Source organism: Sylvia atricapilla, chromosome 7 (assembly GCF_009819655.1).
Source record: "Sylvia atricapilla isolate bSylAtr1 chromosome 7, bSylAtr1.pri, whole genome shotgun sequence".
In the NCBI taxonomy this organism is placed as follows: Eukaryota; Metazoa; Chordata; class Aves; order Passeriformes; family Sylviidae; genus Sylvia; species Sylvia atricapilla.
In genome coordinates, this window is record NC_089146.1 from 28,670,846 (window position 1) to 28,693,595 (window position 22,750).

The window sequence follows — 22,750 nt, forward strand, 5'->3', positions numbered from 1 at the left end:
AGATGCTAATCAGGCTGTCAGTTCTGGCCACAATGGGATTTTACCTTTTTCAGTTGTTAATTGGTCAGAACTTTTGAACGCAATTCAATTTACCTTTCTTTCTCAAAAAAAAAAGTCATCATTATACCTTTATAAATGCTTTGCTCACTTCTTATTCTTTCCAGACATAAGGCATTTGTCTAGGAAACTGCCCTGCTTTCAGCACAGCAATGAGGACAGGATGTATTGATGTTTTGATCATTGCAGAGGGAGAGAAGAATGCGTGTATTCTTCTATCCCCTGCTGCAACTGCACAGTGCAGAGATGAGCCCTCTCCGAACACTTTGTCAACTGCAGCAAAGCTTTCCCTGAGCAAACCACTCCAGCAGTGAACCTCCTCCTGTAGGGCAGGGTCAGGCAGGACTGCACGGGGGCTGACACCTCAGAGGTGGTGGAACTGATGCTGGAAGTCACTGGAGAGCCACACCTGCTCTGCTGCCCATGGGCCAGGCACTGGAGAGCAGCTGTCTGAAATGGGAAAAAGAGATCCCACTGCCCCAGGAAAAGACCCCACACTGCTTTCATAAGGTTACAGGCATTAACCCTGGGATCCTGGCCAAATTCCTGGTCAGGTAATTAACTTCTCTGACCTGAATCCCACAGGCCACTTCCACCTAGCTGGCTATTCCCCTCTTAAAGCACTGTGCCTCACCAGGGCATTATGTAACAGTGGGAGATGAGAAATGTTTATAAAGCCTATTAATGTGTTTGTTGTGATTATATCTGAACAGAGCACTGGAAACCAGGCTCTAGGCACCTGATGGTTAAACTTGCCATCACAGTGCCATCTAGCAAAATCCAGGAAAACACTGCTTCCGTATAACACTGCTGCTCTCAGAGTCCCAACAAGTAAATGTGTCCTGGAGGTTAGTGCATTGAAATTCATTTCACTTATGAAAGATGCAAATTTGGTCATAATTCTTCAGAAATACCATTAGAAGAATCGGGATCTCCCTTTATCCCTTTGTTGTTGTTGTTGTTGTTGTTGTAATAATACTGCAAAATATGGTAACATAAAATAATATTGTCCAGTATTATTTTCTTAAATTAACTGGGAATTAGGCTTGGAAAGAGATCATTGCAGTTAATAGAAAATAAATTATTTTGCTAGAAATTTGATTCGTAATTTACCTGGATCTTTTTACATGTAATACATCAGCAACTGTTGGATTGAGAATAGCTCAGCTGTTTATTACTCAGACGTATGAGTAATAAAATAATGAAATATTGAGGCACCTTTTTTGGTTGTGGGGCTTGTGCTTTTATGGTATTGAATTTTGTTTTGTTAATACATTAAAATCAGTATCTAGTGAAGATCTGGAGGAGGACAAAGCATCTAAAGATGACTGAATTTATCAGGGAAAAAAGCCAACAAAATTTAGTGAAACTTGGACAGACCTTGCATCTCTTAGGTGTTTTGTTTTGATTGTGTTTGTTGTTTGGGTTTTTTTTCTTTACACTGTGCCTGGTGTCCTTTAAGCCTGGCATAACTAATAATAATTAAAATACAGTCTTCAGTTCCTCTAGAAGATGCACACCCCTAATGTTTACTGGGTCATGCCTTTTGTTGCATGATCTTCCTATGCATCTCTGTAGGCATGCTGTGACGAAAGCTCCTTTTTGGAAAAACAATTTGCTACTCTGTTTGTTACAATAATAATTCTTCCTTCTAAATGATCAATGTGGGATGCGGGGAAATCATATATTTGAGGTAATAAACTGTAGTGTGGTATTTTTCTTTCAAATAAGGAGCATAGATTATTTTTTTTGCCTGTGATTCAAGGCAGTGCTTGTTTTCACTTCAGTTTCACAATAAATTGTTACTCTTTATCACAGCTGTATAATGCTTATACTGAAGCAATAATACTTTTCACAAAGATGAATATTTAGCTCAGACCTTTTTCAGGCAATATCAATAATCTAATAAATGCACTAGAAAACAAAACCTCAGTGTTCCAGTATGGCACAAAGCATATTTGGTGTAGCTCTGCACTTGGATATCTGGTGTACATGCCATTTGTTCTGACTGAAGTTATTTGTATCTCCCTTGCCTGGACTTTTTTATGCCTGGATCTGATAACTTCCTTAAATTATGAGTTCCTGCTTTCTGCACACAAAAATGGGAGTGCTCAGTGCTGATACTGCTGCCTCTCCTGTCAGGGAATTTCACCACATTGAGATCCATATTGTCCTAAGTCGCAATATATTTCAACATGTTACAATTATCATGCAAAGGCCAATAATGTCTGTTGAAAATTCCCAATATCTATCTTCAATGAATAGTATTTTTCTGTATGTAGGCTGAGCTAAAATGCCATCCAGTATTACAGAGGCTACATGTAATTTGTCTTGTTATAGAAACTTAAAGGATTTAAAGATATCTCATGAGGGTTTTTTTTGTCACTGAAACATTCTGCTTTGGATTTAAGTGTTAGGTTCATTTCACATGTAGTTTCTAAAGTCACAGTAGCACAGTGCAAAATGGTTATTTTTAATTTTGTTTTGAAGAAAATCCCTTCAGCAATCAAATTTCACTTTCAATTAATCTGCAGAACCCTTCTCCTGTAGCCCACCTTTGCTGATTGCCATCACAGTATCTCATCTAGTCCTCTAGGAAATGAGATGAACACGGCCAAATTCCCTGCAGATTTATTCCTTCCCACTGCTCATTTTTCTTTTGTGAGCGTCAGTCATTCCTTTTATAAGCGTGTCACAGGAAGGTGCTGTCCCAGCCAGGTTTGGAGGGTTTCATTCAGAGGAGAGCTCTCCCAGCACGCCCAAGGGGTGGTCAGGGATGAATTCCTGTATTTCCCTGGGGGAGATCATTCCACAGTTGCAGCTCCACTGCTGTCAGGGCTTATTGCTGACACAGGGCTCTTACCTGGGCCGGGACCTGGGCCGGGACCTGGGCTGTGCTGGAGGGAGCAGCAGTGTCACACAGGCTGGGGACCACGGAAAGGGTTGGTGGACAAAGAGGGCAATGAGAATTCACTGCTCAAGGATTTTGTAAGCTGTAAAAGAAACTCTCACCTATCATGATATCCACGTACATGTAGGGAAAATTTTGTTTTGTTTTCCAGCCCAGTGATTTTTAGAAGGCAAAAATTCCCATTGTTTGGACTGAAGCTTCTAAGTTGAAATCAAGCAAATAAAAAATTATTCTAACTTGAGAAGTGCCTTTGAAAAGTATGCAAGTTCATGTGAAATAATATTTTTTCGATGCAGAAAGGTACATATTAGCCGAAATTTCAGTGTATCCCAGTGTCATGACTACAGAACGTCAACTGAAGTGCTTTGATTTCTAGACATTAATATATTTTTCCTCATTTTTGACCTATTGTGCTCTTATATAACTACAAATGAGTGATCCCTTGCAGTGACCTTTGGGAACCCCTCTCAGTTTTGAAAGAAAGATGAGGTTAGGTTAAATTTAAAGTGAGAGTTCCCATGCACCTGCTATTGAGGATTTTCCAAGCCTAAAGGAAAAAAAAAGTCACAGGCATTAGTTGCTCTATTGAATTCTATTAAGATTGAAAGATTTATATAATATATAATAGAAAAAAACCTCAATTCACTCAGTTTATAGAAGTGAACAAACCAGAGGGAAAGGAAGATTTAACTTTGTGAAATGTCAGCAGATGAATTTTGTCAGCATAGATTTTCCATTTTACTTCAGAACATTACACATTGGCAGATAAAGATGAAAGAAAAAAAAGTGGCTCATAATGTTTGTTCTTTTTCAAAGTGGAAAAGAAATGCCTTGCATTTTGTGGATTGTGGTCAGTTAAATGTTGGGATTTTTCCTGAAAGTAAATTATGGATTGCCTTGAATCAATACTGCATTTTACTTCAATCTACAACAGCAATGCAGAAGAGCACATCACAGGTGATATTGCACTTGAGTACATTTGTTGCTCAAAAATGAGCAGGAGAAGCTCAGGAGTCTCTGTTTTCTGAGCCTTTTCCACTTGGTGCCCAAAGAATGAAGGTGTGAGCTGGTCATTCCCAAACTGCTCCTTGCTTCCTGCTGAAAAAGCTGTGGAGTTAGTAGGTTGGTGTCCATCCATGAAAAATTCTCATATAGGAAAGAGAAATTTTCATCCTTATCCTTGTATAAAAATACAACAGACATAACAATATATAAATCTCTCTGACTTAAAAACCAGACTCTCAGAACATCTGCTGCAGTTCAGCTGAACTTAGCCTTACCCTCCTGCTGGTCACCACGTCTGTGCACCGGAGCCATTGGGAACCAAAGAATTCACAGTTGTTTCCTCCATGCCCATTGCATTGCAGTGGCCAAAATAATTCAGCATGGAAAAAAAATAAATAAACAAAATCAGGATGAAAACAACCATTTTCTAAGTGAAATCCAAACTTCTTCAGGAACTTTTTCTTCAAACACAGCAACATTCTGTGCCCTTGGCACAACTCATCTGAGTTTTAGCACCTGTAGTGATGCAGCACTACTTTCCACCAAAAGGATTGACCTGAAATGTTGCAAAATTGTCTTGGCTGAGGTTTACTCATGAAGGATTTCTGGGAAAAAGGCTTAAACATTTAGTCTGATTTCCAGTTTCTAACCTAGAGGGACACAAAGAAATGTTGGACTGTGGCTGGTGGTCAAAATTTCAAATCGTAGTGTCTTTTTTTAGTATACTTTAAACTCCAGAAAAATTTTGGTTGGTTTCTTTAGTTGTAGTGAAAACAAAAATAGTTTTTTCTTAAAAATATTTCTGATAATTTCGAGCCAAATCCAATTTTTAAGAAAAGGTTTTGTGGTAACAGGAAAAGACAAGACTGAAGGCTGGGTATTGCTTTAGATCTGTGTTATTTATGTGACAGTTGTCACAGTCATGGTTCCACCAGGAGGAATTGAGTGGCTCAAAGGGCTGGGGCCCAATCTTTTTCCCCTTTAGCACCTATGGTTACGATGAATGCACTTCATAGTTATCCCACACACTTTGCAGACATACTTTGCCCTGCTTTACAACTTAGTTTGGACCTGTGCCTACCTTGGCAATGCTCTGTTGCATTCCGTGTTTGGATTGGCAGATGAGATCCTGCTCCAACAAACGCTTCCATCTCTGATTTATTATTTGCCCATGAGTAATGCTGCTAAAATCATCAAGGCTGTGTCTGTCCTTGTGCCTGAGGGTCTTACAGATTCTACTCCCAGAAATTTCTAAAGCCCTTTGGAAATAGTTTAGAGAGACAAGAAAGCAGCAGTAAGTCATCATTAGCAAAACATCTCAGATTTTGAGATGTTCCTTTCCTCTGGTGAGGAGGAAAGAGAGAGGAAAAGTGCTTACATCAAACGATTTTCCAGGAATCTGCAGGACAGTTCTCATTTGTCTTTTGATGGCTCGTTGTCGTAGGACACTGTCATGATGGCTATTCTTTTTCAGCTTACATTCCTATGCAGAATGGGGGTGTTGTAATGCAATTACATTGCTGTCCACGGTTCAGTTCGAGAAAAAACTATTCTTCCACTTCTTCAAGGCTGAATAAAAACAATAATGGAAAATTCTTATGAAAGAACAGAAAATATTACCCTTTTAGAGGCTTTTGAATCCTTCTAAATTCAGAATGGAGTTGAATAATATCTCTGCTGGAGAACAGCTTAAAATAGCCTGCAAAAAAGATAACATTTTAACTGAAGGCCACAATGTAACAGACATTTCTATGGAAACACTTATATCTCTATAGAATATCCTTATGAGCTCTTTTAAATTCCGTAAATCTTTTCCATTTGTTGACACTACATGTTTATAAAGGATTATCAGACAGTTCTCAAAGGGCATAAAGTAAATGTTTTACTTATGAATATGTGGATATAGCATCCAGGAAGATGAATTAATGCAACAAAAATATCAGGAATAGTGTAGAAGCAATGAGTACACCCTAACAGGTGAGTGAATACTGAAGTATGGAAAATTAGTTTTAGATAAATAACTTCGAGGAGAGAGGGGGAGGTAACAGTGTTAGATAATGGCACAGATGTACAGAAAGGGTCCAGGGGGATGTGTTTTTGGAGTGGAAGGTAGTATGCCTCCTATTCACGCATATTTAAGCAGGTGGTTGATTGCTCTCACTGAACTGCTTGGCTTTACTCCAACTGATGGTGTTTGGAATGTGTAATGAAGGGAGAGGGTGGTCACAGTTCTTCCTTCTCTTTATTTACGTGTGGTTTTTCATTTCCAGAATGCCTATGTCAACATCAATCGGATCATGTCTGTGGCGTCAAGGCTCTCCGAGGCAGGCCACTATGCTTCCCAGCAAATCAAACAGATATCCAGCCAGCTGGACCAAGAGTGGAAGAGCTTTGCTGCAGCTCTGGATGAGCGCAGCACCATCTTGGCCATGTCTGCAGTCTTTCACCAGAAAGCTGAGCAGGTGGGTTGCTTTGGGGAGAGCCAAAATGGTCCCGTGCTACCTCGATAAAGGTGGTGCTGCAGTTATTGCTTGATGGTTTTTGGCTTATGTGCAGTGAGGCTGAGAGCTGTGCTCTGGGGGCTCAGAGTCCCAAAACCAAACATTTCTGCCCTAAAAACAGCCCGTGTCCTCTGGTGAGTAAGGAATTATGTTTTCACTGCAGTAACGAGAAAAAGTCTGATCGTAAGTGAAGTATACTGGTGCATTAACCAGCTGGTTTATTTCTAGTATTTCATTGGTGCTGCGAATAAATTCAGGATCACTATGATCAGGGAAACAGTATCTGCACTCATGTATATGTGCTGTGTGCAGAGGAATGTTCACACACATGACACAGGCACAGACCAGCAGGCAACTTCTAGGAGCCGAAGAATATTATTGATAATGAATATTATGGAATTTGTTCCAACACTTACAGTTGGAATGAATCTCCATAGCCCCAGACTTTGTTAGACCTCACCCAGTAGAGATTTCAGAGGCAGCTGTGAACATCAGAGAAAATTTGAGACCCCTGAACTCTAATTTGTGTCTTTAACAGCTACTAGAATGGTTCCATAGTGCATAGCTGGAATAAAGATTTAAAATGTCATTGAATAAACCTTGTACTTTTTTTTGCGTCTAAACCAGGTCCACTTAATGATGATGCTTCAACATCGATTATATCTTGATTACATTCATTTTCCAGCGACAAACACTGCTTTGGGGCTCTCTTCAGTATTTTTGTGTGCTTGTTTTTCCAAGTAGTTAATACCAAAGCTACTAAGTGGGTGTTGCTTGATATTTATAAAATAACCCGTACTCAAATCATCTGAAGAAAAAATTGTAAGAGCTAAGTTGGAAACTGTCCCTTAAGCCAGAATATATGTGTAGAAAAGGTTATCTTAAAGAGTAAAGATTTTCCTCATTGTTTGCTTCTGACTGTAGAATTACAATGGCTTTTTCTTCATTCCGCGTTCTTTATTGACAACAGGCAATAGCATAGAGCAATTACTCACCCTACTGGGCACTTACTCATGTGAGCACACTCAGTGCCTCTGATGGGACTGATAATCTAAGAAGATGCCCAGCAAAAGAACTTTCATCTCCTTACAATGGGCACTGTAGTGATTAGGTGTAGTCTTCATGTTATTAATAATTGGTCATTCATCATATAGTCATAAAGGAAAATAAAAAAAAGAATATATATGCAGTCTGTAATCACAGTGAAAATGTTAGGGTTTATTAATGAATTCAGGAGTTCTTGTTTGCTTGGTTTAGGGTAGTTTTTACCACTTTATTTTATTTTTTTAATGAGTGACCCTCTATTTTTCTGAAGTACCAGTTTTGTTTGCTATTTCTGAGGAGCTGCTGAGGTATTGTGCAGCATGAAAGGCAATAAACCAGAAAACTATACTGGCCTGCCTGGCACCTCTTCCCAACACACTGAAGTTTGTGCTGTCTGGCAGGAGCCAAACTCTCATTATTAACAGGCAGGAAAATTTACTAATTGTGCCAGCAGTTGCTCCTCATTTGCAATAAAAGAAAATTCAGTGGAAGAAAAATGTGAACTCAGCCACAAAAAAGAAATGTGGGTGTCACTCTGGGTGTCCATGAGCCAGGACTAAAATTTCATCCCTGCCTTAGTAACTCTGGCAGGATAAACCAATGTCTCGAGCTAATAACTTGGTCATTTAACCTCTGTATAGTATAAATAGTGAGGTGTTTGAGATTTGGTCTGTAACTAAGTCTGTTGTCTATCATTCATTCCAAATGTGACTCTTTATTAGGTGACATCAGCCAGGGTTTTTTTTTTCACTCAAATCAGGGATTCATTATTTTACAATAAACAGGGCTTACTATCAAATAGGGTTTTGCTTTACTGTGAAGCAAAGATAAAGATAAACCCAGTATTTCCTCTGTTGCAGATCAAGTCCATTTTCAGTCCCTTTTTTCTCTCAGTAAGGGCACTGTTGTTGCAGCTACAGCCATTTCTCCCAGTGTGTCCCTGCTTCCCTCACACAGATCTCTGGTGCAGATTGTCATTCCTTCTCCAGTGCAATAAGCTGCTACAGTCTCTTTGTTCATTCCTTCCAACTGATTGAAGGTCTCTGTGATGCCAACAGGAAGCCAATCTTCTAGGACCATAATCTCTCAGCCTCTGGCACACCCCAGCCTGCAAGGGAGGTGTTGGCTGGGGACAGAGAATTGTGAAATATCTATAACATGCAAGCTGAGCAGGAAGAAACTTGTTTTTTCAAGGTCTCTTCCTAAAGACCCCACACAGAAAACTGCACAGAATATAATCTGTCTGGCTTGGAAGGATGAAAGGCTGAGTCAACCCTGCTGGGAATTGAGCCTCACATCTGTCTTCATGTGCCTCAGAATCACAGTGCTTTCCTGGCTTTTATTGCAGATACATGTGGCATGTATGAATGGGACTCAGCTGAATTGATTCCTGGATGCTTTATTTTTTTCTGTTCCTTTTTTTTTTTTTTAGTGTATGTGCACATACTTGTCTTTCTTAAATTTTTAAGCACTAGTATGTACTATACCATCATCAAGAAAACAGCAAAGAAAAGGAAAAAACAGAAGAAAAGAAAGAAAACAAGATCAATCCTGCCAACTACTTAGCCTCCAGCTAGGCACCCTTCAACCCAAGTGTCTGATCAAAAGCCAGGAGACTACACTCAAAAGAGCCACTTTGTCCAGGTCAAGGTACCACTCAATAGATTCAGTGGAGGTGTTTCCCAAATGTCCTATCATTCCACCTCCTACAAATCTCTCGATTATTTTGTGGTTTTTTTCCTTCTTTCATCTTTCTTTCAGTGTTTTATTTTTTTTAATCCCCTAATTCTTTCTCATACTAACATGGAGATATTCTATTGCAAAAGGGAATTTGCTTCTCTAGGTTTATGTATGTCTGAAGCTATTCAAAGTGTCAGGAGGTCATAGGACAACATCTTATCTCACTGAGATTTCAAGAGAACACGCTGATTTACTCCAGATGAGATTCCAGCTCACCAAACAGCAGATGGGGGAAGCACCCACACAGGTGTCCTCCCATTTTGGATGTAGTCTCTGAATGTGCTGAAGTGTTCTTAAGATGTTCACTCTACAGATCCAGTCAGAATGAACAAATTAATGTTTTTTATTAGCCAGGAGATCCCAACCAATTAATTCTGGGACAGAGTCTACCCTCAGAAGTGCATGAGAAGAATTACTGTTTAAGGTAGTAGGTGTTAAGTGCACACACTAGACATTTATGCTGCTTCTAAGAAAAGTGACCCCTGACCATTGTTTCATGTTACTTTACTCCCCAATCAGGAAGATTACTGTTCTCAGCTCTCAGCTCTGCCTGGATCTCTCTAAGCATGTCTTCAACTCCTCTGTATGAGTCAAGGAAATGAAAAAGAGAAAAGCAAAGAGAAAAGAAGAAAAGTCAATCAATATTGATACGATGCAGGGCTAAACCAAGATATATAGAGAAATTCCGGAAACAGCATCTGGAAAAATACAAATACAAAAGATTGAAAAATTCAGGGTACCAAGAGGAATTGAGTCACTGAGGAAAGTGGTCTCATGGCTGTCTTCCCATCTTCCCCCACAGCCATTCTGGCATGAAAGCACACTAGAATTTTGTTTTAAATTTTCCTTGTCCTTGAGAACCTGCCCGGTTATCCTGCAGCTTCCACACAGAGACAAACAATGAGCAAGGACTGGGCAAAAAATATAGAGAAATGCAGAGTACAAAATGTCTGAGCTGTGTTTTGGAGCAGCCATGTGGTACAGCAGAGCAGTCCCTGAGGAAAGTCAGTTAGAAGTCTGAGAATCCTTTATTACCTGTTAGAATTTGCATCTCAGGTTTTGAATTAGGAGTAAGTGTAGTCACCATTATAAAGAGACTTTTGGATTGGATCAGAGACACAAAGGTACCACAGGGACTTCTTTATTTTTTAGGAGACATTCTTCCTAATCTTTCCTAGAGCCTTGAAAAGCATGGACAATTATTTTAGCCTGTCATTTCAAATCATATTTAAGGACTCGTAAAGTTCCCAATCGGAGATATTCTAGTCAATAAACTAATTATGAATTTGAGCATTTCATTTAAATGGTATTGAGTTCTAGTAGACAGTAATGACTCCTGTTCCAAACTAACAGTTAGCAATTTACGATTTTAAATGCAAGTTTTTGCAATTCAGTCAAATGGTGATTTTGTGATAAGAATTTGCTTCTAGCAGGAACGGTTACATTTAAATAATTTTTTTGCCTGCCAAAGTGTGTGACAAATAATAAAAATTAACAAAGCTGCCCTTTTCAAAATATCCAAATCAATAGCACTACCACCTGAACTCACACTTTGCAACAATCCATTAAAAAACCCTATCTGCCCTTTCTGCATGACTCTGCACACAAAGCACAGACCCCTCTGCACTGTTTCAGAATATCAAACACTGACAGGCTGCATCTCTTGAAACTTTTTAAAACAGATGATGTCGACTGCTCTTGCCAGTGGCAGAAGTAAAATTAACAAAGTAATTGTGACGTTGTCTGTATACAGAAGATAGATGCAGGTCAGCAGGGTGGACATGCACTGGATCTTCCTGGGACTTCTCCCACAGACTGTGCAAATCGCAGTCTGGAGGTGTGACAATAGATGGGTAACATGACAATGAGTTTTTACTGAACTTGGTGGAATTCAGCACTTCTGATAAGAACCATAACAGTGTGATTCCAGCTGCAGGAGCACTCATCTCTAAGGTGTAAAGGTCTTTTGTTCACTGCTTCGACCGAGAAGTTCATGGAACAGCCCCAAAAGGGATTGATCTCAGCCCTGTGCTCTTAAACTGCATAGGAAATTATGTGAATTCCATTACTTTGGCACAAAATATGATGACTTCAGCTTCGTGCAGGGGTGTTTGGGGATTTCATCTGAACAGATTCAACAGATCATAAGTCAAACCAGTGCAGGAGAGCCTGCCATCCTTGCCTTTAGCCTTTCTAGAAGGCACAGTCCCCACTGGTAGATTTGTGCTTCGAAGACATGAACGCTTAGGAATTCATCTTTGTCACCAAATCTTTGTGCACAGAAGTGTTTACAACGCAAACACTTTATAGCCTTGATTACACAGCAGCATGGTGAATAGCTTTACACTACCAATAAAAAAGGATGCTGATGCCAGAGACAGAGTTGAATTGGAATTCTTTGCTTTGAATCTCACAGCCCTTCATGCTGCGAGCAAGTGCTTAACTAATAAGCCACAGGTGAACAATTCAGAAGGTGACAAAGCTGTGATCCTGGGGTGGTTTTGTGGTGTTATACATTTATCCTACAGGGCACTGCATCTGTTATATAATTAGCTGTTCTTTTTTTATAAATAGCCCAAGGTATGGCAGGCTGGTTTAGCAGAAAGATGGAGGAAGAGAAAGCATTGATGAAAAGTAATGAGGTGGCATTAGGCAGCTCGTATGGACAAAATAGGAACATGTGAGTCGTGTCATTGAACCAAGAAGCCCTGCTTGAAAGAAAAACAGGGTGGGATTCTTAGAGACTAAATTCATCTTTTCTTTTACAGAGCAGGCAGCACCCAGGAGAGCTTCCTCAGTTTGTTCTGCCAAAGTGCATCAGCACTACTCTGGAGGCCTTTAGAGTGGAAAATTATTTTTTCCACCCCTTTGCACCCCAAAGTGTTCAGTTTCTGACTGACTGTTAAGGCTTCCAACCAAGGTGCTAAACCATATCAATTGCAATGGCAATGCTGCTTTTTTTTTTTTTTCCTCCCTCTTCATGGACATCTGCCCACCATGAACTGGACTGAGACCAGCAGCTCATTTTGTGCTGGCTGCTTCGCAGCCATGAGATGGTAATGGTATCTGATCACTGCTGACCTGAGCCAGAAGCACATGTGTGACCCAGGGCTTAAAGCCTTGGCATCCTAATAGTAACCCCACCGAGCTGGACCTGGGCTGGGAACTCCTTGCATGCAGACTGTCTGCCTTTCACTGAAATGAATGTCATCAGTGATTTTCAATGGGAGTTTTCTGTTGCTCATGTGAGTGTAGGTTTAAGGACAGGTAAGTGACTGAGGGAGGAGAGACAGATGAGACAATGTCAAATGCAGGTGGAGGTGTCACTGTGCCCTTTTGTGTTTCTCACTAGTGGGGATTTTTAGACACGTTGCACCCTGCCTTTTTGGAATGCAGTGTTGTAGACTCCCTGGTGGTGTGCAAAGGCTTTTAGAATGGGTGTTTCCTGAACCTGCTTAAATGAGCATTTCTTCTTAATCCAGAAGAGACAGAAATAATTCCTTTGGATCTAGGTGTCCTTCACGTACAGAGGAGGTGACAGGAATGTGCCTTTCCAAGGTGCCCAAAAAGACTCCTTTGAAACTTTTATTCTATTCAGTCAGTCATTGCTGCAGTCATATGTGGCACTCTGCAAAGTTTTCTGATGTTGCTGAGGTTGTTTTGTGTCACTGTTGCTCATTGCTCCTGGAATTGTTCCAGTTCCTTTCAGGTGTGGATGCCTGGTGCAAAATGTGCAGTGATGGAGGTCTCCCCTCAGAAATGCAAGACCTGGAACTGGCCATCCACCACCACCAGACCCTCTATGAGCAAGTAACACAGGCCTACACAGAGGTATGTGCTGCCCCAAGCAAATGTGAGTGTCTGCTAAGTACAACAGACACGTGACTGCATTTAGCTTTTCTAAATGAGGTAGGATTTCCTTTACATTTCTGCAGCTCTTTCAAAGATAATGTCAGACCTAATCCCAGGCTGTAGTACATGACTCCCCAGCAATTTGCTTGTAAGGGAACAACCAAAGGACAAATCTGAAATCATACAGAAATGAAATCTAGAACCAGTGTTGACACCCCAAAGAAGAGTCATTTCTCTGTCTCTGCTGAACTGGGAACCCCTTTTTGCCACCAGCACCTTTACTTCTTTTACTTTCCTTCTGAGGATGAATCCTGGCTCTAGCACAGGTATACTAATGGCTCAAAGGATGCTAAAGGCTTTTTTCTTCAATGTACGAGTCAAAAAGTCCTTCAAAATCATAATTGCAACAAATGCTCAAAAGACTTTGCTTTAGACTGAATCTAGAATCATTTAGGCTGGAAAAGACCCTTAAAATCCTGAGTCCAGCTACTGAGCTAAAACTATTATCTACCACTAAATCATGTCCCTAAGCACCATCTCACATGTATTTGTATATACTGTTGTAAAATATCTCAGACCTAAATAGGATATGTGCTTTTTTTCCCTTAAAAGAGGATGCCAGGAATGCTGAGACAAATTCTCTGGAATTTTGTCAAAAAAAACCCCACATGAACTTCCTTACTTACTTTTTCCCCATTTAGGCTATAGCATAAAGTAAGTAAAAGCTACTGGCAAGAAGTCGGTTTCCCTGGAGTGTGCTGTACTGGAGTGTCTCCCTGGCTGTGAAGGATTTTGCTCCTTGCAGGTTTTCCAGGCTGGACTGGAGGACTGTGGTGGTGTTTGCTGTACTTAGTAAATTACCAGGTGAAGACTCCAGGACAGAATATACATACATACATACATACATATATATATATATATATATATGTATATATAAATATGTATCTCCCACTTGCTCATCCCTTGCTCAGGCCATCATGGAGGAATGGTACATTTGGTCTAAACCCCATTTTTTTTCCCCTAGTGCAAACTGTAACTGTTTCACAGATGGCACCATTAGTTTTGTCCCTTCCAAGGCTCTGGAGGTCTTCCTGGCCCAATATAAACTATATCTGCAGATTTTCACTTATTCCCTATCTTTGTGTAGAGCAGCCAGGGTTGATTCCACTAGCACAGCAAAATCTATCTTTTGCTTCACCTGAGGTTACATAACTTCTTTCAGAAGCATTTACATTCTGCCCATCCTTTTCCTACCACAAAGCCAGGAGAATTACCAGGTGATAGGAGTGTATGTGTGTTTTGTGTCAGGTAAGCTACACCCTCCCAGAGTCCAGCAGTAGTTGTGTACTTCTCAAAATAAGTGAGAAAGGATCGAGTTTGCTTTGACAAATGCAACACTGGCACTTACACCTTACTGGAACTGCAAGTCGTGGGATGTGGGTCCATTCAGCTTAAGATTTTTGCAATAATTAAAAATATGTTGTAAATAACATGTAAGTGAAGTGATATGACTAACCTGGGTTGTTTGGCTTGCCTCTTTGTGCAGCCTTTGAAAAATTCAAAAAGATTCACATGAGAAGAGTTTTGTTGATTTATTTTTGCAGTTATGAGGAGAACATGGAAATGACTGAAAGAGCACAGTAGGTGGCCTCTCCATTTGTGAGGCTGTTCCTCTCTGAAATCTGCTCATTGGGGAGCTCTGAGAGCACAGACCTTCTGAGCTATTGATTTGGAATGCAATAATATTCACAATTTTGGAAAACAAACTTTTTAAGCTGAAGAATTTCAGAGCTGCGGATGATATGAAATTCTGGAATATCTAACCCTTGAGCATACTGAGTACCACCGATTACCTGATTGTCACCATGCTCCTTTTCATTTATTTAGTCCAGTGTGAGAGACAGGGATGTAAATGGAGAGCAGAAAAACACTCCTAATAGCCTCTGATTTGTACTAATGATTATTACCAGGACAAATCTGGTGTTTTATCTCTCTTTGTGCAGGGAATAACTAGGAGGTTATCCCCATTAGGGAAAAATCATAACTTGTAATCTCTGAGGCTTTTTAGATGGACAACAGAAACAAATTGCCATGCGACAGACAAAATCCTACATCCCACAGAAGAGAAAGGAGTCAGAGACAATGCAGAAGTGTAGCTTTAATAGGTCTGTATTGTAGCACAATCTTTGTAAGAAAGTTATCCTGAATAAAACATGTGTGTTATATTTTCTGTGCAATCACATCTCTTACTGGTAAACTTTTGAACCTTTATTTTTAATCCCAGTTCTGCTGTGATTGCAGTCGTATAAATCAGCAGGGACTCTATTAAAACATTGGAACACCACCCAGGGACTCCAAGCCCAAATCCCAGTGATGGAAACACAGTGAATTGCACAGTGGCTTTAGCCAGTGCAAAGAATGAGTTTCTGGTCTAATAATCTGCACCCACACGTGTCCATGGCCTTGGTTTCCTGTTCCCAGCAATTAAGGAGTTGCTGCTTGTCTTCCCACAGATAAAATAGGATATAATATGTCTTATCTTCTTCCTCTGGAAGCTGCTTCTTCCTGACTAGCAGCTAATACCATCTCCATAATCTTGCCAAGGTAACACCTGTGCCTTAGTGTTTCCTCCTGAAATCTCTGTCATATCGCCACTATCCACTGCTGCTGTTCCCTCTGTGGCCCCAGAAGGCTCCAGCATGTGCAAATTCTTCCAGCTGATCTTCAGCAGCGACTGGGATTGAGTGTGGGAAGCCACTCCCTGGGCACTCTCTGGTTATTTCCTGATCTAGTTCCAAATGGCCCTGAATACTTAAAAAACCCCAAGAATTTTCCTAAGGCCACCAAATAGTCATAAATATGATGAGATTTGACTCCAGTTTTTGCCAGTGTACATCTCAGAAGGTGTCTTGGTTTCTCTGAAAATGCACCAGATGCCCTGTGCTGGCACAGCTTGCCAAAGGACACAGGTTTGGGCATTCAAAGGATATTTGCTACAGCTGAACAAGTGACTTATACCACAGGAATAAATGAGACATAGAAATTCTTGAGATTTATTTTAACTTTGACCGTGAAGGTTCAAAATTTGAACAGGATGGAAAGCATTCATTATCCTACTTTCTGTCAAGATCGGTGATTGTGATTGCATACAAATACATTTTTCAGGTAAATTTGTCATTTTCACTGCAGTTTGTTTCAGAGGAAAAAGCAAAAAGTAGGCTGGGAAAAGAGAAGAATTCCAGTAGTGTCCTCATTTAGCATTTCTGTTGGACAAAATATTTTAATTTTGTAATCTGGAACTGAAAAATTATTTCAAAAAGCCATTTTTGGAGAATCAGTGCAGGAACACTTTTTTTTTTTTTTTTTTTTTTTTTTTTTTTTTTTTTTTTTTTTTTTTAGCAGAAATCTGGTTTTTATGGTTAAATTTGTCATTTTGCCCCTACAATATGAAAACGGTCCAGGAATGTTCCAGAAAAAAATTCTGACATTAGAAACCCAGGCATTCTGATTTTTTTTTAATGCCCAAATGCCTTTGCATCTCTAAATATCTTTTCATATGCTTGAAAAAGGTTACATGTGTGCAGAGGGTTTTGCTTTTACCAGCAAACTTCATAATCTATTGAGAATTGAGACCTAGGTCCCTCTGAGCTGTTCTTGGAGAAGAAAAGACTCAGTCATATACTAATTTATTTTTCACTGCCACTGAATGAAATACAGAATGGAATGTCACACTTCTCAATGTATAGACATACTTAGTAATCCTACAAAGAAAGGACTCTCCGTTATTATACAGAATATGAATGACTCTGCCATCTGTGGTTTTCTTAAAATGCCACCTCCTCACAAAATTGGCCTGCTCTTGCAAATGCCACCTGTCACCAAGCAGTGTGTGTCAGGAATTTTCAGTGGCACAATAAAGCCCTGGGATCTCTGCGTGCAGCCCCAGCAGTGCCCTACCTGTGCTCCTGCTGGGTGACACAGCAGGGCCACTAGGCAGCAAAGGCAAGTGCTGAATGTGTAAGTGCAAGTCAAAAAGAGATGTTATGAGCTCTTTCTTCCTTTTTGGCTGAAATAAGGAAAGCACACAGCAGAAAAAGAACGAGCGAGGCTGTCCTCTGTCAGCTGTCAGTTATTTAAATACCATTAAGTGAGGCAGACCTATTTCTTCATTCAGGTGAGCCAGGATGGAAAAGCCTTGCTGGATGTCCTACAGCGTCCCTTGAGTCCTGGGAATTCTGAATCCCTCACTGCTACTGCGAACTACTCCAAGGCTGTCCACCAGGTGCTGGATGTGGTCCATGAAGTCCTGCATCACCAGCGGCGCCTAGAGAGCATCTGGCAACACAGAAAGGTCCGGCTGCATCAAAGGCTGCAGCTCTGTGTTTTCCAGCAGGATGTTCAACAGGTAATATCCCTACTAAAGAGATGAAAAATGACCCTTTATTTGCAGCTGTAAAGGTTGGTGACTTGTCCAGAGGCTGGCATCATAACCAGGATTTCACACACAGCTCTGGAAATCTGCTAAAATCCTAATGCATCTTTCACTACCTCTTGGTTTCACATTGGAAATCAACAATCAGTCCACTGAACATCGATCAGTCCATTCCCTGTAAGAATGTGACACTGTTTTCAGTGGTTAATTTGTCACAAGTGAGCAATTACCTGTAGGTACTCTACTGTTCCTGCGAAAGTGATGTTTAATAGAAAAAAGAAATTCAAGTGTAAAAAGCAATTGAACTGTGGTGTGTTTTACCTTTCAGTATGGAAACAACATAAAGTGACAGTTTAATGATGCTGTTTATATGATCTTTGCTCTGTTACCACTTAGGGAGTCCACATACCCATGCTATGGGTTTGCTGGCTCCAGTGAAGTGCACACCCCAATGCTCAGAGCCCTCCTGACAGAAATACAGTTTATACAGCGCGGGCTCATCTCAGAGAACCTCAGCTCCAAGTGGATAACTTTTCTCTCCCAAAGGAATCCATATGAGTTCCAGCACGAGAGTGTGAGTGACAGTAAGTATGAGATGCCCTGTTTGTAGCTGCCAGCTATGCAGGCACAATCAGCAGATGTTCCAGGGCTCTGCTCATTCAGGGTGGGGTGGTTTGTTTAAGGGCCCCATTACAGCCCAAAGCAGATGTTGGTAGCAATATGGTACTTGCTTTAAATGAAGAGGCTGAATGCTCTAATCATGTTTATGGAGCATTCTAATGTCCCTGGGGTTCTTTATGCCGTTGCCTTCCTCCAAGTGAAAAATGAGGCAGAGACAGAGCGACAAAGCTGTCACATGCAAAATAGACATGAACCAACAAGGACAGGAGACAGGCGACTGTTATTCAACATGCAAATCTGTGGTGCTATTAGTGCTATAACTGGAGTGCACCAGCACAGACAGAACTGTAGATGTCCTTTGCAAATATTTGTGATCATTTCTTTGCCAGTCTTCAAAAATTTGCCAGTATTTCTACCTACTCAGGTTTTCCTCTAAGACCACAAAAATATTCATGACGTATATATATATAACCAGAACTGGGACTGAAAGTAACAGATGCTTAATTTAAGCAAGTTTTCTTTCATTATGTGTCAGCAAACATACTGCATGGTAATGAAATTCATAAGCTATATATTAGAGCATGTATTTGGTATTCAGTTAGAACACTTCCAGCAAATTGTATGAAGTTAATACATTTTTAGGGCTAAAATCAGAAAAATCAAGGGGTTTAAATTCTGATAGTTTTATATTTTTTCTAGTTATGTTATTTAACATCAATAAGATTTACACCTTTGTGTAAATCACCACAGGGAATGAAGAATACCTAAGATCTTCTTGATGTTAAATACTACAGTCTTTCCAAACTGAAACTTTTTCTCCTACATCTTCTGAATTCAGTAGAAGTGTTTATGAGGTTCATTTATGAAACCCATTCAGACTTTTACTTCCCACACATGCCAGGCAGTGAAGCTGTGTCACTGGTTTTCAAAAGGAGCAGGTCTTTGTATGTACTGTGGCTTTTGGTGAGAGAAAAAGAAACAGGCAGTAAGAGTCTCTGGAGCACAATCACTTTAGAGAGCATTACTCTGTGTGAGTTCTGTTGGCAGCAGTATTTCCAAATTTTTCTCTTAATGGGTAGTTATTATCTGGGAAGCAACAACTTAATGGCAGACATGCCTCCATCCTAGCACACACTGGAGGCATCTCTTTGTCCTACTTAGAAAGTAGAGAGGAAGAGATGAATCATTCTGTTCACTAAACATCTGTACTATTCAAGATAAATGCTTTGTAACTCATAAATGAAATTATCAGCTAAACAGAAATATGAATTGTAGATTCCATGAGGAGGAGGAAGATATCTGAGTATGTTGATGGGAGCTTTTTTTTTTGAAAATAATCACCTCCTGTATATCTGTCACGCAATTCCTATTCTGCTTATTTTGTTAAATGCCCGTCAATTGGCAGATGAAGCTGTCTACCTGTGTGTTGTCACTGATCATAAGCAACATTTATCTATAATAATTTCTTGCCTCATGAAAATTTAATAACATTCAACTGAGTTCCCCCTAGTTCAAATCTAAAATGAAACTATGTGGGAGAAGAAATCCTGACAAGAGAGCCCTGAGTTAGATTTCTCTGTCTTCTAAACACGTAACGATACAGCATAATTTCTCTAAGGAAGATATTCCTCTCTCACAGCTCAGAATTGGACAGTTTCTCACAGGTGCAGTTTTCCCTGTCAGGTTATCCCGTGGCTCCCCTCTCCAGCTGTTGCCCAGTGCAGTAAAAGTTGTGGTGAAAGATGATCCCTGTGGCAGAGCTTGCACTCCTTCACTTGTTCGTCCATACCTTTCTTGTCATGTCACCTGTTGTGCATCAGTCTTGTCTTACACTGGATGTTCATAGGGACAGGTTTTGTTGTGTTGCATGTCTTAATAGACACTCCAAGATTATTTTGCATCCTCTCAGTCTGCTATTAACAACATTAATAGATTTTGGTGAAGACATCTCCAAGAAGAGACTCTCATGGACCCTGAGAAATCAGTAATTCCTTATCTGGCTGCTCTGGTTAGTCTTGTCAGAGGAACTGAGTATTTGGGCTTGGAACAGAGAGGTCTTGGAGAGCTGATTAGCTGGATGAAGGCTTTGTGTAGGCCAAGTGTGTTCCATTTGAACTGGATTGAGGGTTGAACTGTGTTCAACAGGGCTCATTCATATAATTTCTAATTATCTGCACCATTTGCAAGGCAAGGCTACCTGCTGTATGTACTAACGGCATGTCAGGGCTGTGTTCTCATAGAGGTTCACACTGTCAAGGAAATTCTTCTGATTCTAGCTGGGTTTCAGCTTGAACTGCACAAAATCCCTACAGTCACAGCATAATTGAAATATACATTGTGCTGTATAAAAACCAGTGTAAACACTGAGGACTGCCAAGTTACAATATTAATGCAAGAAATGTTATGCTATAAAATATCATTAGAAATAATCACTACCTCAAACCATCAGACATTTTACAAGACTATTTGCTACTACATCTATGTATTAATACAATTACATCCATTTGCACATGTGAACCAAGGTAAATAATGGTGTGCTGAGGATGCTGAGTTATGAATATATAGTGTTCTAAAGAAGGAAAGAAAATAAATGGTATGAAACTGCATTTGCAGCCTTCACAGGAAATAGAGCACCATTCACACAAAAGCAACAGCACTTAAGAAAATTTGTGAGCTGCCATGAGGTTCAACACAGGCAGGAACTGACAAGAAACTCTTTTAACACCAAAAGTATTTAGGATCATTATAAAAATGTTGGGTTGCTGACTGTTTAAAATACTTCATTGCTTCAGTTGTTTTTTAGAAATTCTGTGGTTTCAAATAGGGAAGAGCTGTGCTGTTTGATCCTTTTAGAACACAGCTAGGGGAGGAGTTGCTGAGATTCTGTCCTGCAAGGGAGAAGAAAAATCCCTTTGACTTTCATGCCATTATTTTGTAGTTGCTGCAGATGCATCAGCCCATTTTTGGTACCTTTTCCCTTCTGCTCCTCTCTGCTCAGGATCTTCCCCTTCTGCAGACTATTTACCATCAAATTAACATAATTTCAATTTCTGTTGAGATTTGAAACTGTTCTCATATTTTCTCACATTTCCACTGCTTTGCACTGTTAGGTCCCGATTTATCCTGCCAGCCTGTGTGTGCATCTCTCCATTTGGACATGTTCCCTTTGCCCTCTGAACAGCAAAATCATGAAACTGCAAGGGTAGTGAAAGGCTTGTAGCATGAAGTGTTATCTAACAGCCTTAGAAATAGCTGAAGTAAGTTTATCAGGGTGTTCTTCATCCCATTGCCTCCCCATCCCCTTTGTTTCACGTGGACAAGAGTTTCTTGAACCTGGATTCTCCACTCTATAAACTCACTCGAGTGAAACACACCTGTTAAAGCAGAAGGAGGATGGAGACCCATTTGATGCAGTATTGAAATGGTCTGGGCAAGCCTTGAGCTTGTCAGAGTGGTCACACTGATACTCTCATTGTGCAGCCTTCATTGCTTCCCACAGAAATCCTCGGTCCTTCCATCATTTCCATACCTGCATGCCAGCCCAGCCTGGCACAGGCAGTCTGCTTCTCCGCAGACTCACGTGATTCTCTGAAGGTCACTGCTGGTGCTGCTTGCTTTTTGCTTCACTTTGGTTGGGATGTCTGCCTGCAAATGAAGAACTGAAAAGTAGGCAGATGCAGAGGTACTGTGTGTGCTGGTGGTGTCTTGGCTAAGAACAGTGTTGAGTTAGCTGTGGTGGCTCTGCATGGCCAACGGAGCAGCCCATCATGGCAGATGAAGACCAGTGGTAACCAGCAAGATGACACTGACAAACATTTACTGGTGAGAGGGTAGGCAGTGCTAAGAAAGCTGGGACTGTTGCCTTTCCAGCTGCAGTGATGTCTCAAATCCTCTTGGTTATTGAGAAGGTCAAGCTAGACTAGTGTCAGGTTCATCTGATTTCTCTGAATTTGGGATTTGCCTTCTGTTGGCTTCATGCCCAGATGCATTAAGGGACATAGTTTTGGTTTCCTTACATGGTTATCTGCCTCTGGTGATGGATAAAAAGGCCATGTGGCCATTCTGATATCATTACATTTACCAGCTGCCATTGTTGTGGGAGACTGCAGGGTACTGAAGAGGAAAGGCTGTCTCTTACTGCAGGGTAAGAGGAAAGGCTGTCTCTCTTCATAACCAAGTACTTTAACTTGTAATGTGTCTGGCTTTTACTGACAGAGGAAACAGATCAGGGCATGAGCCTGACATCACTCGTATGGAAAAATGTCCTGCCAACATCTGTCTGTCTCCATACACTATCTGAGAATGCTGAACACTGCATGTGATACATGTGATCTATGTAGTCCATTTGCAGAGGAATGCTTGGATATTGGAGGCAGTTTATGTTTCATTTAGCTCTCACACAAGATTTTAGAGGATTAGGTCTGTGCCTTACTCCCCCATTTGCATGTGTACACTTCGTTGTTTTGATCCCTTCAAGGCAATGAAGAGTTCTCCAACATTCTGTAGTTTTCCAACTTGTCATACTTTGTTACAGAGACAAAAGAAATGAGACTATACATCTGCTTTTATGCTTTGTTTACAATAATA

General features: G+C 40.4%; 1 protein-coding gene across 1 annotated transcript in view; it reads left to right on the forward strand.

The window, feature by feature from the left end:
* Positions 1-22,750, forward strand: part of KALRN (kalirin RhoGEF kinase) — a 432,237-nt gene that overhangs the window by 181,376 nt on the left and 228,111 nt on the right. Inside the window, exons 7-9 of the mRNA XM_066323074.1 lie at positions 6,244-6,435; positions 12,958-13,089; positions 17,285-17,515. Coding sequence (XP_066179171.1) covers positions 6,244-6,435; positions 12,958-13,089; positions 17,285-17,515 — 555 coding nt within the window. The remainder of the gene's footprint in view (positions 1-6,243; positions 6,436-12,957; positions 13,090-17,284; positions 17,516-22,750) is intronic.